This window comes from Asterias rubens, chromosome 16 (assembly GCF_902459465.1).
Source record: "Asterias rubens chromosome 16, eAstRub1.3, whole genome shotgun sequence".
Classification (NCBI taxonomy): Eukaryota; Metazoa; Echinodermata; class Asteroidea; order Forcipulatida; family Asteriidae; genus Asterias; species Asterias rubens.
The window spans coordinates 9,869,490-9,888,231 of NC_047077.1; the positions used below are offsets into that span (position 1 = coordinate 9,869,490).

Below are 18,742 nucleotides of genomic sequence, written 5' to 3' on the forward strand. Positions count from 1 at the left end.
TCAGATGACTTAGTCGCCAGAACTTGAGGTTGATGCTGAGGTCGATGCTTGGGGACGAACTTGGGGACGAACTTGTTACGTGCAGGGCCACGACTCCCCACCATTTAAGATGCAAAAAAGATACTGGTAGTGGGCTGCAGCTTACAAAAAGGGCTCCTCTATAAATTTACTGCCTACTTATTGCCTACTGCATATTTTTAGGAAGTTGTTTAACATTCATAAATATCTAAGACAGTTTCCATTCTGATTGGTCGAGAGGGCATCACGAGGGGTTGTTTGAATGGATGATATAACGCCAGTAAAGAGTGTTGAAACATGGGTGTGACATGCGACCTTGCACCTCCTGTCTGGGTCTGAAGAAAACTAAGGCCTTATTGGGATTAAACCACTAGTTGAAAACCTCTTCACCACACATTGATTCCCTTATTTGAAACTGGGCATGACATTTATCTGGAATTTGCTTTTAAATTGCAAAGTAAATATGAAAACATGCTTTCTGGGTCTGAAGAAAATCTGTTTGGGAAATCTGTTGGGACAGTTTCCTGTCAGGAAAAACTTGCGGGAGAATTCAGCAGTGCCTGCCTTTTTTATGGTTTGAGTTCCTGTCGTATTTACAACACTTTATTCTTTTAACACGCAACTTCTGTTTCGCCTTCGATTTCAGTGCAAATTTAGACTACTTGGTGTTTGGAACTTCAATTTTACAAGTTCCGCACGACTACCCGCACGTGCGTCGGATCGCCAAAGCATACAGACATCCGGCATACAGTAGCTCCACCAACAACAACAACATCGTATTGCTGAAACTGGAGTCTCCGGTAGTGCTTAGCGACTCTATCCACCCAGCCTGGTTAGCAACTGAAGACTATGAGGCAGATATCTTCAAAACCTGCCATGCATTGGGATGGGGCGCCACGAGTGATAATGGTAATTTAAGATAGTGGACACTATTGGTAATTGTCCAAGACCAGTCTTCTCACTTGTTGTATATCAACATATGCACAAAATATGCACAAAATATGCACCTGTGAAAATTTTAGCTCGATTGGACGTCGGAGTTGCGAGATAAATATGAAAGAAGAAAACACCCTTGTCACACGAAGTTGTGTGCTTTTAGATGCTTGATTTCGAGAGCTCAAATTCTAAACTTGAGGTCTCAAAATCAGATTTACGGAAAATAACGTTGTTCTCGAAACTTTGTCACTTCAGAGGGAGCTGTTTCTCACAATGCTTTTATACTATCAACCTCTCCCCGTTACTCGTTAGTCAGTACCAAGTGAGGTTTATGCTGATAATTATTTTGAGTAATTACCAATAGTGTCCACTGCCTTTAAGTTAACTTTGTCTTAAGTCTTTTTCACACTGTATGCCTATCTCTTATCCCCATACAATAAAATCTTAGATTTCACTACAATTTTAGATTCCTGTAGAATGTATAATATACATCTTTTTGCTCTTTTTACGAGCAAGGTCTGGGAGGGCACATCTTTTTGGATGACATGTTTTTTTTTTACTGGACTGCCTGTGCGTGTTATAGTATAATAATATTGTATTGTCTGAAGAATTAAAATAAATAAATAAATAATTACAGCCCTGGGATGGCCCCGGATCCTTCTCCACACTGGGTCCCTATAGTCTACAGGGTTCCGGCCACAAGTTTCAGGATTACCTCAGGGTTTTACCGCTTACTCCCGAGGAGCATGCTAATCCTAGGGGTATGCCAAGAGTTCAGAGTTAGGGTTTTAGGGCCAGTTACTCATGTGTCTTAAGGAACACGTTGCCTTGGATTGGACGAGTTGGTCTGTAAAAAAGCGTTTGTAACCGTTTGTTATGAAATGCATATGGTTGGAAAGATGTTGTAAAAGTAGAATACATTGATCCACACAAGCATGCCTCGAAATAGCACGGTTTTCCTTTTAACTCGTTGCCTAACACGGTCGGCCATGGGAGTCAAATTTTTTTACTCCCATATATGGCCGACCGTGTTTTGCCAAGAAAAAGGAAAACCACGCAATTTTGAGGCATATTTGTTTGGACAATTGTATTCTACTTTTAAAACATCTTTCTAACCATATGCATTTCATAAAAAACGGTTACGGACGCTTTTTATAGACCAACTCGTCCGTTCCAAGGCAATGTGTTCCTTTAAGCAAGATACTTATTATTTCATCATCCTTTGGATGGGAAGTAAAGTCATTGGTACCGTATGTGTATATTATGTTGTGTACTTACATGTTCAACAGCCTAGTACAATATTGTCGTTTAGTGAATGGGTTTTGCCCTTGAGTTTCTAGTATGGTTTGCTGCATACAAGTCAACACACAGCACCTTGTAAACATGATGCTGTTCAAGTTAATGATTCTTGTATTTTGAGCATAGCTTCGCATGCTCGATTGTTGAGACACACTTGGGTGTGATCCATAGAGTTATATATAGAGGGCGCACTGGTGATGCTGCTTGCACAAACGTGACAGGACCGCAAGGAGACACGCGCGCGCCATTCTGTATGCGCGTTGAATAAGAACCACACGTAGGCGTTTGTATTTATTGAACGTTACACGATGCTGTTTTTTTCAACTTCCAAATGGCCGGACAAACACTTGCTAAGCAACGCCTATTTTGTCAACTTATAAAAAGGCCCGCCTGCGCGCAGGCCGGGTCGCGTATATATGCCAGTGCGCCTTCTAGTTATATGTAACTCTATGGTGTGATCGGGCACAAGAACTGAGTGTTACATGCAGGCAAAAAGTTCATAAATTAGTCCCATCGCGTAGTGTGCAATCATTTGTGTGCTTATACAGGTTATGCCGGCCAGCACACTAATTTAGAGGTCAGTGGTTCAAATCCCGCTCCAGTCAGTTTTTCTTTGTTCAACCCCCGAATAATTATTTTTGATTGTTTATAGGTCCCTTATCAGAGGTGTTAAAGGAGGTGCAGCTGCCTATCATACCTCTGGAACGTTGCCAATCTAACGCTAGAATCCGAGGGAGCATCTTTCTTTCATCCAATCAGATCTGTGCTGATGACGAGGTTGATGGATTTTCAGCGTGTAATGTAAGTTAGAGACACTGGACACTATTCGTAGTTGTCAAAGACCAGTCTTCTCACTTGGTGTATCTCAACAAATACCATGAAATAACAAACCTGTGAAAATTTAAGCTCAATGGGTCGTCGGAGTTGCGAGATAAGTAATGAAAGAAAATATTGCTCTGTGACTTGACAACTCATGAAGATGAAATTTCTACAGGTAAATTTAATCACACACATCTTTATTCACAGTGAATAGGGATCCATGTCATGGCCAAAAGGACGAGCATTTCTGGCATGGTTTAGCAACATTAAGCACCACCACTTGATGTAAGGTGTTGTATGCTTGGGCCAATTTCATAGAGCTGCTTAAGCAAAAATTTTGCTCAAGCACGAAAATAGCTCACTTATTTTACACATGTTACTGGCCAACATTTCATGCCATATATATTTCTTGTGACTGGTATTTAGCTGTTGCTTACTTAGCATAACAATTGAGTGGAGTCTTGGCCAGTAATCTGATTTTACTAAGCAAGGATTTTTTTGCCTAAGCAACATTTTTTGCTTAAGCAACTCTATGAAATTGGGCCCTGGTTGCTTCACATGATTTAAAGGATGTGGGTAATTTTTCAAAATGTCCATAGATTTACATTAAACTTACAGGGTTTGAAGATAATGATAGTGGAAATCTTCCCTTCAAATATTACTTACTGAGGTGCTGTAGTTTTTGAGAAATTAGTAAAAAGGTAAAAACAAATCATGAAAATACGTTTGTAAATGATTTTAAAAAAAATTGTCTCATGAGACGAAAATTGTTTTCAAGACATTGTTTTACTCATTTCCCAAAAACTACAGCACCTCAGCACGTAATATTTTCAGGAAAGCTTTCTACTATCATTATCTTCAAACTGTGTAAGTTTAGTGTAAATCTTTGGACATTGTGTTTTTTGTCCTACAAAAGTTACATAGACCCTTTAATCTTGATCTTGATCTTGTAGTTCTTCATAATCAAACCTTTGTTGTTACATAACCATTTCTGTATAGACCGTGTGACCTTTGTTTACATTCAAACCGCCCTCTGTTGACGAAACACTGTATACGTCATGTTTCGCCGGAAAAAGAGGCGCGTATAGTCATGGTAAGATTGCATACACTTTGTGGCTGGCTGCCAAAACACAAAGGTTTTCCCCAGTGGTATGCGTGCGAATCATGTTATGGTTTTCAAGTGACGTCAGAGGTCACATCGTCTACTCATCTTGTTATCATACAGGGTGACATTGGGGGTCCATTTGTGTGTCTCAGCGCAAGCGGACGCTGGAAGTTGGTTGGCATCACGAGTACAGGCGTTAATTGTGGAGAACTAGGATCTCCTTCAGTGTTTACGAGAGTCTCCAAGTACATTGATTTCATTAGGTACACAATGGCATCAGGTAAATAATGCAACCATGTGCTGTCCTTGTCTGTCTCAGGGAAATACACAAAAGCATTATGCTTTCAAAACTTTTTCCCTGCATGCTGACTGGCACGCCAATTTCTGTAGTTTTTATCTTTAAGTTTCTATACATTGTATATTTAAATTGCGTAATTTATTACTGTTAAATTATCTGGCATCCATTGTTTATTATTATACTTATTGTTATTTGTTTTCTACTGTATGCTTAAAGGCAGTGGACACTATTGGTAATTACTCAAAATATTTATCATCATAAAACCTTTCTTGATTACGAGTAATGGGGAGAGATGGATGGTATAAAACATTGTGAGAAACAGCTCCCTCAGAAGTGACATAGTTTTCGAGAAAGAGGTAATTTTCCACGAATTTGATTTCGAGACCTCAAGTTTAGAATTTGAGGTCTCGAAATCAAGCATCAGAATGCACACAACTTCGTGTGACAAGGGTGTTTTTTTCTTTCATTATTATCTCGCAAATTCGACGACCGATTGAGCTCAAATTTTCACAGGTTTGTTATTTTATGCATATGTTGAGATACACCAGCTGTGAAGACTAGTCTTTGACAATTACCAATAGTGTCAACTGCCTTTAATTGTTATTGTCGACATGAAAAAATCGTCCATTGATTGATTAATTGATTGATTGAATCAGGCACTCCATGGCAACTCAAAAAACTGCATTTTGAGAAAGGCTAGAACAGAGAAAAGCTGGTTGGCCATTAACAAGCGGGATGAGAAAGTAAAAAAGGCTGAAATACAACATGTAGGACCTTATTATAGTGCCCAATTAAGTCAGCGTTCTGGTGTGCATTGATTTTATTTGATACACATTTAGCGTCAGGTAAATACCAACGGCCCTTTTTCCATTGACATAAGCATGCTGCCATCTTAGAAGTAATATCGATGATGAAAACATTAAAAATTTTACGTAACTACAGGAAAATTTGCCATTCTAGTGCAGTTGTCTTATGGGTAGGAAAACAGCGCTATAGAATAGCAAAGATCATGGAGTTGAACCCCACCAGGGGTAATTTGCCTGTACGTGTAGTTGATATTTATTTTCACGGCATTCAGGGGGAAAGTACTAAGTGCTTTAGGCCCCATGTCACACAAGGCAAGTTACAGGCAACCAGTTCCAGGCAATCTCATAAAAGAGAATCCATTCACAATTTAATGCTCACTTTTTTTTATTGGGAATTGTGAGACGTTGTTTTGAAAAATTATCCAAGGGCTAGCTACCAAAGTGGTCGTGCTGCATGCACAGTACTGCAGTTGGTTGCCTCCAAGTTGCCTGTAAAAGTTGCCTCGTGTGACTAGCATGACTAGGGCCTTTCACACATAGTTGTACGGGTAAAAACAAATCAATGTACTTCAAAAAATAAAGATAAAAATTATTAAAGAATTGACTCCACGGTAGTGCAGTTATGTAATACGATCCGATAAGCTAAAGTAGTAGTCCCAGCCTATTTTCTTTACAAACCTGTACCTTCCGCCCGGGTAGTTATTAAAAAGCAGGACACAGTTCTTTTCAGAACTGAGAAGTCTCCCAAACATCCGATAAATCTGCTCCGCGGTACAGTTCTCTGGGACAAACTCTACCTGGCAAGTAGATACACACATGGTGTTACCGCAAACCAAATAAAACAAATTAAAATAAAGTTTGACAACTCTCTTGTAGATGGCATTCCACAGTACAGCTATGACCTCGGTGCTGGCGGCTCCGTCTATATAATGTCGCCATCCCATCCACGTAGCTATCCCATCAATCTCGATGTATCATGGGTCATTCAAACTGGTGAAGACAGAAAGATTCAGATCCGTTTCTGGAGCTTTGACACCCAAAGAGCCGTTGAGTTTTTCCGGGCCGGGAACGGTGTTGATTTTACAAGCAAGGGATTTTTCTTTGAGTGGTCCGGGATAAGACGGCCACCTGAATTACTGTCCAGTGGAAACAAACTGTGGTTGAGTTTTTCATCAGATGAATTTATTTCGCATCCTTGGAGTGGGTTCACCTTGACAGCTACTAGTGTTTCCCAAACAGGTATGATTTTGATGGTTTCAGGGAGTGTCATGTAGTGTAGGCTGAATAGCTTGTTAGAATTACACATATTTTCCCTCACAATTTAAAAACAAGATGACATGTTTGGTTTGTTATTAAGATAAAAGGCGATCATTGCTCAAGGAGACAGGTGTCTCAACTGGGATTCTAACCCCAACTCAGATAACTGATCCCCCCAGTTTGATTCACTAGGTCGCTCACATCTCCAACTCGCAACTAATTCAATTTTCTTCCCTGTTTTAACTTTCCGAAAAGAATACTTGAGCTGCCTTGATGATCAATTCGACTGTGGACATTCTGTTTGCATTACCGGGAGATGTGATTATGTACCAGACTGCCTGGATGGGGTTGACGAGTCAGATTGTGGTAAATATATACTAATGGTCTTAAAGCCATGGGACACTTTCGGTAAACAGTAATGTCCAAGGCCCGCACTTCATGTATCACAACTTGTATATAAAATAACAAACCTGTGAAACTTTAGGCTCAATCGGTCATCGGAGTCGGGAGAAAATAACGGGAAAACCCACCCTTGTTTCTGCACGTTTCGCCATGTCATGACATGTGTTTAAAATAAGTCCGTAATTCTCGCTATCGAGAATCGATATTGTTTTAATGTTTTTTTCTCAAAAAGTAAAGCATTTCATGGAATAATAAATTAAGAGGAATCTTTTACCATTACCTTCTGTAAACCCTGTAAGTTATTTGGAAATGGCTTTAAAGGCAGTGGACACTATTGGTAATAACTCAAAATAATTATCAACATAAAACCTAACTTGTTAACGAGTAAAGGGAGAGGTTGTTAGTATAAAACATTGTGAAAAACGGCTTCCTCTGAAGTGACATACTTTTCATAAAAGAGGTAATTTTCCACGAATTCGATTTTGAGACCTCAAGTTTAGAATTTGAGGTCTCAAAATCAAGCATCTGAAAGCACAACACTTCGTGTGTCAAGTTTTTTTTCTTTTCTTTCATAGTTATCTCGCAACTCCGACGACCAATCAAGCTCAAATTTTCACAACTTTATGCATATGTTGAGATACACCAAGTGAGAAGGCTGGTCTTTGACAATAACCACTAGTGTCCAGTGCTTTAACTTCATTCGAAAATTGAAAATAGCATTAATACTTTTGCAAAGTAGAACTCCAACTTTGAAAGTAGGACTAGACATTTTGAAAGTAACACTAATACTTCTGAATTATATTGATTTTAAGTGAATTAAAGTGCTTCATGAAAGTAGCATTAGTAACACTAGTACTTTTGCAAAGTAGGACTAGAAATGTTGAAAGTAACACTAACACTTTTAAAATTAACACTAGTGCTATTGAAAGTAACACTAGTGTCACATAACCATGGGTGACTGGCTCCAACAAATTAAAGAAAGACATACAAGCCATGCACTCCTAAAATAAATTAACAATGAAAGAAACACGTCTAATTTACTATATAGAGCAATATTTTGATTTAATTAAGAAATCCTTCTTCAAACACTATCCTTCTTCAAACACTATCACTTAAGTGTTTACTATTCTTTGGCTCTAAATACAATTCCTTGATTCAAATAAAATCTCCTACAAAATTAAACCAAAATAATTTACCTATCCTTACTTCACCAAATCGACACTTAAAATCTCAAATGTTCTGAACTTAAACTTTAACTTAATATCTTCAATAAAAAAATATATAAAAAAAATTAACTTTGTTTTCAAACTCCAAAATCTTTCTTGAATGTCAATGCTATAACTTGGGCTAGTAGAAACCCTCCACTTCACTTCAATTTAATAGTCTCAGAAAGACTTCTTAAATCTTAAAAATTTCCTCCGAACTTCTTTTCACAACTGGAGTATACATTTAAAGCAACTCCCTTAATCTCAATAATAAAATTTCTTCACAACTTCTTCTCACAGCTGGAGTGTTAAAGCAACTAACTCCCTTAATCTCAAATTCATAAACACCTCAGACAGTTTCGCTATTCCTATTGGTGGAGAGCCCGTGTCACATGGGGTGTTTAAATGGTTGATAACGACCAGCTGGAGCTCTGTTTATTACGGTTAGTCTTGGTGCAAGACCTTTCTTGTTCCGAGGGATGCGGGCGCTGTCGGGGAATTGGCCGCGCTGGGTGTGAAAGGAAAACGAGAATGTCTTGCACCAAGACTACAACACACACGAAAGAATCCGGAAACAGGGCGTCTCAGTCATAACAATGCAACACAAGCACGTACAGAGCTCAAGCACGTTGAAAACGGAGTTTCTTACTTTATTACGCCTTTCAACCAACAAGGCATTTATGAATGGGAATAAAACAGTAGTGACTCCTCTTTAAAGGCTGTTTAAAACCTTGCAGGGTCCTCCCAAGGTGATAAAGGGACTCACCTTCGGCTCTGGCCTTTATCCCACGACAACGACCCTGCCTGTTTTAAAAGGCCGTTAAAGAATTCATCGGTACCCTTTTATTTCCTTAATCAAAAATGTCTTCACCAAAAATGTATGGTTTGGGAAGAAGAACATTATTCACCCAAATTTAAATGTGAAATCTCAGCAAATTGCCAAATTATACAATCCAAACTTGCCTTTTCGGATTATTCACAACCGACCGGTCTTACACTCATGGAAGGCAAAAATTAAAGGGCGTATGTACTTTTTGTAGGACAAAAAACACAATGTCCACAGATTTACACCAAACTTACACAGTTTGAAGATAATGATAAGAAAGCTTCCCTGAAAATATTACGTGCTGAGGTGCTGAAGTTTGGGGTAATGAGTACAACAATGTCATGAAAATAATTTTGGTCTCATGAGACCAAAGTTATTTTAAGTATTTACAGATTTTCATTCCATTGTTTTACTCATTTCTCAAAAACTGCAGCACCTCAGTATTTAGTATGTGAAGGGAAGCTTTCCACTATCATTATCTTCAAACCCTGTAAGTTTAATGTAAATCTATGGACATTTTGAAAAAGTACCTAAATCTTTTAAATAATAAACTGCTCCCATCTTCCGACAACAAATATTTGTACAAGCATAGAGTTTTATATAATTATACAGAGCCATGCAGTGTTCCATAATTAGCTGTCTGGTTGTTCCTCTGAAGATATCCGTTCAAATGATAAAAAGCTTGAAGCATTTACTAGCAATCTTCTTTCTTGATGAAATTTCACAGTTCAAATGGTTCAATCGTTGTTGAATCCAAAGTAGGTTTGGCAGGGAAAATGGTGTAGCTAGATTAATGCCTGTCGCATACTGTACAACCCGGTACCATGTGTCGTCTATGAAATCATTAGAACCACACTGACTTACCACAATGATTATGGAACAGTTCTGTCTGGAAATGCTTATAATCAAATAATTTCTATACTTGCTTTGCACTGTAAACGCAAAATAACAAAGTGTACATTTTCATGCCCAACCTAGAATGTATTCAAAACAAAATTTGTTTACAAAATAATCCACAACTTACGATCAGGAGTTATCTTTAAATTTTAAATGGTTTCTGCTGGTAATAGATTTCTATTGAAATATCAAAATCTCAACTTGTCGCAATATTATTGCCATTCGTCAAAATTTGTCTACTTGAAGGTCCTGCAATATGACTGACCTCCCTGATAGCAAACCAAGTATAATATTGTCTCTCTGATTGTTGTTAAAAGTATCCTAGAGTGAAGGATGCAAATATTGGCAGTTTTGTTTTCAGTATATAGTTATTAAGGGAATGCAAATTACAAAAAGATTGGTTTGCTTTCACCATCAGGACTGCTCTATAGACACTGAACACTATTGTAGTCAAGGACCAGTCTTCTCACCTGGTGTATCTCAACATTATGCATAAAACAACAAACCTGTGAAAATTTCAGCTCAATCTGTCAATTGGCCGTCAAAGTTGCGAGATAATAATGAAAGGAAAAACACCTTGTCACACAAGGTTGTTTGCTTTCAGATGCTTGATTTTGCGACCTCAATTCTAGATCTAAAGTCTCGAAATCAAACTCGTGGAAAGCTAATTATTTCTCGAAAACTACGTCACTTCAGAGGGAGCAAAATGTTTCGCAAAATGTTTTATACGATCAACCTCTTCCCATAACTCGTTACCAAGTAAGGTTTTATGCTTATAATTGTTTTGAGTAACTACCAGTAGTGTCCAAGTCTTTGAAGGTTGTTTTGGGTGTGATTTTATGAAAACAGTACTCTATTGGCAGATCATAACTCAATTTTTTTTCTTCTTTCCATCACCACAGAGAGAGCCCTGATCAATCATTTCATCGCAGCAAACGATACATTGAACCTGAATTCACCAGCCTTCCCAGAGAGTTATCCAAACGACATTAACATCATCTGGATCCTCACCACGGAAGTTGGCCACATATTTTCTATCACGTTCATCAACTTCTCCACTGAGAAAAAATATGATCAACTGCTGGCTGGAAACGGGGACTTCCCATTAAATCAATTCTTCCAGGAGTCAGGCAGCATTACCCCGCCAGAGGTGCTTTCAAACGGCAATGTCATGTGGCTGCAATTCATGTCTGACACCAGCTTTAGCGCACAAGGCTTTTCACTGAGGGCTCTTAGTGTCCTCCCATCACTCGATACTTTTTGATATGTTGCTTTACTATAATTGTAATATTGGTTTTTAACATTTACTGAAAACTTTTCCGAAACACCATTACAAATATAATCCAAGCTCACCACTAATCTTCATATTATTTGAACCTTGAAGTCCAAAAAAACCTTCGAGGTGATAAAATACTTAAAGGCAGTGGACACTATTGGTAATTGCTCAAAATAATTTTTAGCATAAAACCTTTCTTGGTGACGAGTAATGGGGAGAGGTTGATGGTATAAAACATGGTGAGAAACAGCTCCCTCTGAGGTGCCATAGTTTTCGAGAAAGAAGTAATTTTCCATGAATTTGATTTCAAGACATCGGATTTTAAACTTGAAGTCTCGAAATCAACATTCTAAACGCACACAACTTTGTGTGACATGGTGTTTTTTCTTTCATTATTATCTCGCAAATTCGACGACCGATTGAGCTCAAATTTTCACAGGTTTGTTATTTTATGCATATGTTGAGATACACCAACCATGAAGGCTAGTCTTTTACAATTACCAATAGTGTTACACAAAAATCCTGTGTCAATAACCACAACAATACGGAGCAATGAAACACACTTAAAATTGGTATTTCTGCTTGAATTCCTGACTGTTTTATTCCAGACGTCCGTTCTTTACAAATCCTCAAATCTAGCCAAACAAAAACATCTCCAGACGAGCAGGTTACACAATTTTCCAGCAGGGAGCCAACCAGCAACATAGCTTCACCGCGGAGCCGTGCTGGTGCCCTCTACTGGCTGATTGGCACGAATGTTACACTGCTTCCTCCGAGGACTCTGCTGGACCCAAAGCAGGCAGCAAACACCCGGGACCGGCTCCGCCAGGGAGACACCTCCTTTACAACAATAGGAAAGATAAGTGGCAATCAACAAGAAAACAAAAAGGCTTGGCTCTAGGATCTGGTGTACCGTCAAGGGAGTGACCTCCCCTTCTGCTGAAACGGCTGCTCCAAAAACTCCAGTGGGGCATCGATCAGGCATTGTCCGTGCCGGGGTGCCCTCGACAGCGTCCGATGTTAGAACTTCACGTTGATGTAGGGTAGAGAGCTGCTCCGTGCAGGTGGACTTATTGCATCTGGTTGTGCGCTTACGTGGAGACGACGCAGGGGGACTTGTAGCTGGACGTGGTCCTCTTCGTTGGATCCTGGTTTGGCGTGGTTCTCTTCATTGGACCCTGGTTGGTGTCGTGGTTGGTGTTGAGGCACCAGAGGGCCTTGGGGCTGTTCCAAACGGTTTTACAAGCCCCATGGGAATTTGACTGGCCGCCGTCTACTCCAAGTTCATTCTCCATCATCCCGACACCACCCACGGACAATGTGGTGTGTTCACAACCTCGCACGTGACAATCCCGTATGTACTTCCTGTAGAAATGGAGACCACAACCGCGGGTGCAGGGAAAGGCTTCTCCTGATGAAGTACCTCACAAGATGTGCGCCGGTGCCGTCTCATGTTGCTGGACTGGGCAAACTTTCTTCCACAATGTTTGCAAGCGAAACAACGACCCACCACACAAGGAGCAGACCATTGTTTGTAACCCTCCGCAGATGCCTCCTTCGTCTTCTGGCCCTGGTGTTTGGGCCCTCCACCGGTTGATTGCTTGGTCAATTCGTGCATTTCGTGCATTTCGCTGGTTATTATTGAATCTCCGTTTCCTGTGCGGACAGTCCCGTCGGAAATGTCCAAAATTGTGGCACCCAAAACATTCCACCACCAAGCGATCGAATGCCCGATGCGGGAGACCTGTGTTCGCAATGTTAGCCCATGCTTGTTGCTGCAGTGGCTGCCCTACTGATCGAACATATTCAGCCCCCTGTCTGCCTTTCTTGTTCAGCTCTTGGGAGTCCAGGAACGCCTCCATCTCAGTAGCTAGGGTGATGGCTTCTGTCAGGGTGGTCGCCGCCCTCAAAAACACGTAGTATTGCAACTGTCATTTCCCAGTGCGTTTCTAAAAGCCTCCACGGCCAACTCTTCCCGAGCCTGGGCGGGTAGTTTCGGGTAGCTCATGGAGACCAACCTCCGAATAGACTGCACCAGGCTGCTTAATGACTCATCGCTACCCTGTGGCGCTTCGACAGCTGAACCTGGTACAGCGGTATCCAGGCCGTGACTCCAAATCGTTTTTCGAAGTACGCCAAAATGTAGGAATATTCCTTTCGTGCTGTCGGTTCCATGTCAGCTAGGGCCTCTTGTGCTAAACCCTCCAGATGGGAGGCCAGAAACATTGCCTTCTTGGCCTTCCCCCACTGGTTAACGGTCGCCACACTCTCGAAGTGGATGAGGTAGTCGGACCAAGAGGAGACGCCATCAAATTATTCGGGAACATCACTGGCCGCCGATTCCCTGAGGGAGGGCCCGGCAGCAGCACCACTCACTCCACAGCCTTCTTTACCAACGGTGAATGAACGTATCTGGTGTGCTGTCGACCAAATGCCGTTGGGTCTTCTCTGTTGACTTTTACTGTGGGGCTGGGTCCTTTGTTCTACCCCGTAGGGTCAAGCAGTGCCAAGTTGATCCGGTAGCGATCCATAGATTTGTGCAGTGTGGAGCAGGTTCCCTTGGTTCACCCCATTTCTTTGTTCACTGCGGAGCTCCGCACGGAGCTCACCGCCATTGTGTCGTGCAGGGTGGAGTCAATCCATCTGCTCCACTCCATTGGGTTGTGCAGTGTGGAGCAGGCTCCTTTGCTCGACCCCATTGCTTTGTACAGGGTGGAGTTGATCCGTCTGCTCCACTCCATTGGGTTGTACAGTGCGGAGCAGGCTCATTTGCTCCACCCCATTGTGTTGTACAGTGCGGAGTCGATCCATCTGCTCCACTCCATAGGGTTGTACAGTGCGGAGTAGTTTCTTTCGCTCAACCCCATTGCTTCGTACAGTGCGGAGCAGCCCAGTTGGAACATGGTCGCGTTGTATAACCTGGGCAACTGGCTCAACCATGGCATCCTCAGGATCATTGATGTTCTGCAGGGAGAGCCGGAACGGCTCCGTGCGGTGACGCCCCAACCCTACTGCCCTCGTGTCAGTAAGTTGTGAAAACGGCCGCACAACCCTTCCGCCCTTGTGTCCGTAATTTTACGATTAAGACTTGATATTTGTCGTGGAAGGTGTATGTTACAACCACACCCAAAAGTACATTTTGACGATTTTATTTTTATTTCTTTTATTATACTTATAATCACATCATTTATTTTGCAGAAACAGTCAGAAGTATTAACTTTATAACTATAGGAATGTTTTCCAATCATTACCGTGTGGTGTGCATAATGAAGTCCAGGTATTGGGATATCCTTGTGTATACACCGGGTGAGACTGGTTCCCCACATGTAGGGCTTCCACTGCTGGTCACACCTACCAGTCTCCATCGATCATCTGAACCAAGGCAAACCAATGGACCACCACTGTCTCCCTGCATTGGAAATGATCACGAAAAGATGTTGTGAACACCCAGTCCCCGTAAAAAAATATAAAAAAAATCCTATCCCATCTCATCCCAACCTCATCGCCAACTATAGAGTTCCCCTTTATTATTTTTAATAGACTGTACCTTCAAGTATTTGTAAAAGACTACTCTATGGTATAATTGTAACAGACTCCTCCTAAAGTGTTTTGTTAAAGACTACTCAATAGTACTTGTAACAAACTACCCAAGTATTTAGAAAAGACTGCTCTTAGTATTTGTAATAGACTACTCAATAGGTTTTGTAAATAATACTTTGTAAAAGACTGTTTTATACTAATTGTAATAGACCACTCTATAGTTGTAACAGACTATATGCTCACATATTTGTGATAGACTGCTCTACTAACAGGCTTCTTAAGTATATGTAAAAGACTACCCCGCTCTATATTTGAAATAGTCTTCTCATCTAGTAGTTGAAATAGAACATTACCTATAGTCTTGTCTTAGCTAAACTACCACGTGTGGCACTGTTTCTTGAGCCAGTTATGGCGGTGCCCAAGCAGCGTGGGTTATGTAACGTCACTAAAACAACCACAATTTACTTATGCAGAACTACATCCTTTCAATCTGTTTCTTATTAATTTTGACAATCTACTGAAAGATTTTTCTGAAGGTGGATTATTTTATTGTTTTTATTTATAATTCGCTGATAGTTTTACCAGATAGTTTGTATTTGAACTGCGATGTTTTATGAAATCAAATGATTTCACTCTGCGGTAGTGCGTGCAGTTAATAACGATCATAAAAAAATATGATAAGCTAAATTAGCAGTCCCATCTAATTTCCTACCTACCGCCCAGGTAGCAGTTAAAAACCAGGACAGTTCTTTTCAGCACTGAGAAGTCTCCCGAAAGAAAAATCGAAAAATCTACTTCGTGGTAATAGAATAGCAAGACAGGTCTCTAAAGAACAAACGCTACCTGGCAAGTATAGTTACGCACATGGTGTTACCGCAAACCAACTACATGTACATGTACACGTCTTATTACCTGTACATGTCGACAGTTGTGCACACTTCATTGAAATCATTCCATAGAGCTCTACATTAGACCCCATTACCTGGCATGTATCTTTTCCACCTTCGTCGACACCTGCACAAAGTTGATTTGTCGACACGATGTGTGGGCTGCTGGACCGAAACTGACAATCCTCATTGGAAATTAACGGTAGCTCGACATCTTTGAGGGTGAATGAAATAGACCCTGTGCACAAGTAATGTAGGTAATAATTAAACAAGCAGCTCCATAGAATAATGTCTTACCTCACAACTTACTTGTTTTAAATTATACTTATCTTGTCTCATACTTATCTGCGTTTTTGAATAGAACTTACTACGTAGCCCAAAACAGTATCCAAAGTGATATTTGGAGGGAGTGGAACAGTATGTCGTCAGAACGAAATGTATTTTTAGGAAATTAAAATAATTTTGATGGAACAATATAGTATTTTGAGCGAACTAAATGATTTCGAGTGAACGAAATAGTACGTTTGTGGAACTAAATGGTTTTGAGGGGAACGAGATAGTTTTTTGGGGGAACTAAATGATTTCGAGGGAATTAAATAGTATTTTAAGGGAACCATAACATGATGTCAACATTTGTACCTTTTTAATGTTTGTTTTGTAAACCTGTCCTTTAAGGGGCGCCGTATTAATCTTCTCACCTTGTGGACTTGTTAGACCCCAGCCGGCTGCATAGCACCTTTTGAAGATGGATGTCTCATTCCTCTCTGCATTCAGACAGACTGGATGGATGGTACCGCTAAATGGAACTCGAGAGCTCAACTTGATTAGTGCTATGTCATTGTCAAGACTGGCTTCGTCATAAAACGGATGGGGCAATATTTTCTCTACTTGAACCTCAAGGCGACCGGGCTGTTCCATGAATATTGACGAAGAGCCTAGCACTACATAGCTGAAACTCCCCCTGTATTAAACAAACAATGACTTGGGTTAATGAGGGTTGCTCCCAAAACGAATGCAAAGTCAAGATAGAATCTGATTTTAAGTACTGTAGTATAATGATGTTAAAACACAAAACTAGGCTTTGTTTTATTATTACAATTAGTTATTATACATTATGTTGTTGTATTAGTATGAAATGGAATTTATGTCTGAGGAGTGTATGGAAAGTGTTAGTTACTCGTTTTGGAATTTTTGTTTTCTTATTGTGGGGGGTCGCAGTAAAATTGCACGTCTAAATCTTGTTTTATCATTTTAATCTGTGTTTTTTAGTGTTCTGTCTTAGTAGTGCTTTCATCAGTGTTTAGACATGTACATTATCCATTTTTATCTTAAAAATCAAATTCATTCACTCATTTTGTTCATTATTGGTTTACTCTTTAAAATCAAAACTCCCATGGCGACCAAAGCTCAAATTACAGGAAAATATACAGAGATTAAACTCTTTAACCAAAGGCGCTGGGATGGGCAAACGCATCATGCACGCTCATCATTTTAATAATGCGCAGTCCCATCATGCATTACACTCACACTGCTGCCCCATTATTTCTATGCACTGTACGCATGACGTACTTCCTGAACAAGAATCTGTTCAAGCGAATAGCCCATCCAAGCGGTCCAGTAGACTGGCCGCTGGGGCCAAGCGAACCCCTCATTAATTGGATTGAACATACACGCAGTGTGCCGCAGTGATCAGCCATCTATTACTGATAAGCGTTGCCCCACAGGTATGCTCAGAGTCCTCGGTGCTTAGTGAAGCAATCCAAGGCCATTGGGTGACGTCCGTCTCATTACCGCCAATAATACGAGAAAGCAAACTGACTAGCGACGTCGAGGCAGGCCTCCTCCCGCATGATCCAGTAAGCAGAAGATCTAGTTTACACATAAAACAATTAAGTATTGTTATTTTCATTTGTTGATTTAAAACATCAAAACTTCGCAGCAAAATCCAATACCAAAAGGGTTGTATTTTGTGTTTAAAATACACAGCTTTATAAAAATATAATGTTTCTAAACAAACTTACAGAAAAACATTAAAGCAAGAGTTAGGTACAAAAACACTATATCCAATGACTACAATAAAACAAATAAAAGAATGCTGTCCACTACTTTCTTCGTGATATTATACTCTGATTGCGTTTTTTTTTTTTTTTTTTTTTTTTTACACTTGACCTTGATTTTTCTTGTTTGCTGAATGCACTTCAAAACCAGGGATATGTGACCGTGGAGAATCAATCAATCAATCAATCAATCATTCAATCAATCAATCAATCAATCAATCAATCAATCAATCAATCAATCATAATAGTTTTGTATAGCGCCTTAATGAAAAGTTTGCTTAAAGGCACAGAAGAAATATAAAAACAATCATTGATGTAGGCCTCCTGAAGCAAGTGGGCTTTTAGGAGTGCCTTGAATGTGTTGAAGGATGTTGTGTCCTTGATGTGAATTGGGAGTAAGGGCCCATAATACCGAGAAGGCTCTATCAGCAAAAGTGATGTGACCGGGTTCCTGGCGCTATAAAGTATAGTGCACAGGAGCTATTTGACCGAAGGAGCCTTTGTCTCGATCGAACATCGAACACACGTACGTGCAAATACATTCAAGTCCTAGTCGTGAGCTGGTACGTTTCAAAAAAGTTTTCTTGCATTTATCCGGCATTGTCGACCAGGTGTATTGCTGCTGGATGCAGCAAAACAATAGATGGGGTCAGTTTGCAAGTCTTGCGCTGTGCAGCAAACACTTCGAGCCTTCGTGCTTCGAGAATCCGGAATACACTACACATTTTGACATGAAGAGAAAAGTTCTTTTGTAAAACATAACGCCATCCCCACAAGTTTTCCAGCTAGTGGGAAGTCGAAGAAGGTGCCTGAAAGACATAACGAACCTAAGGGAGCATTGCCTATTGTGAAAACAAAAAAATCAGGTATTGTTTTAACTTTGAGGGAATTTTTTAGCTTGTGCCAAGCGTCACTATCTTGTGTTGGCACTGCATGCGATTCATCGCGCCTCGATTGACGTCACGAACAGCGCCCTCTCGGGTCGGGCTTATTTTCAAATTTGTAAAATAACATGGACACTAGTTTTGTTAAACCTTAGTTTATTGTTTATTCATATTCCACTCATTAAAACATATTTTAGTGACAACAGCTTTATTTTGACAAAATACCACTT

General features: G+C 40.2%; 2 protein-coding genes across 2 annotated transcripts in view; one reads left to right on the forward strand and one right to left on the reverse strand.

Annotated features, from left to right (window-relative positions):
- The window catches only part of LOC117301100, an 89,922-nt gene extending 78,587 nt beyond the window's left edge, over positions 1–11,335 (forward strand). Inside the window, exons 31-36 of the mRNA XM_033784984.1 lie at positions 665–927; positions 2,906–3,054; positions 4,298–4,457; positions 6,158–6,520; positions 6,794–6,904; positions 10,771–11,335. Of these exons, the coding sequence (XP_033640875.1) occupies positions 665–927; positions 2,906–3,054; positions 4,298–4,457; positions 6,158–6,520; positions 6,794–6,904; positions 10,771–11,132 (1,408 nt within the window). The 3' untranslated portion in view covers positions 11,133–11,335. The remainder of the gene's footprint in view (positions 1–664; positions 928–2,905; positions 3,055–4,297; positions 4,458–6,157; positions 6,521–6,793; positions 6,905–10,770) is intronic.
- A 256-nt stretch (positions 11,336–11,591) lies between these two features.
- LOC117301101 (transmembrane protease serine 5-like) lies at positions 11,592–17,223 on the reverse strand. Its single transcript, XM_033784985.1, has 3 exons — positions 16,146–17,223; positions 15,667–15,733; positions 11,592–14,568 (listed from the first exon to the last, which is right to left on the reverse strand). The coding sequence occupies exons 1-3, from the start codon at positions 16,487–16,489 to the stop codon at positions 14,392–14,394; spliced, it is 588 nt and encodes a 195-aa protein (XP_033640876.1). The 5' UTR covers positions 16,490–17,223; the 3' UTR covers positions 11,592–14,391.
- Positions 17,224–18,742: the final 1,519 nt, after the last annotated feature.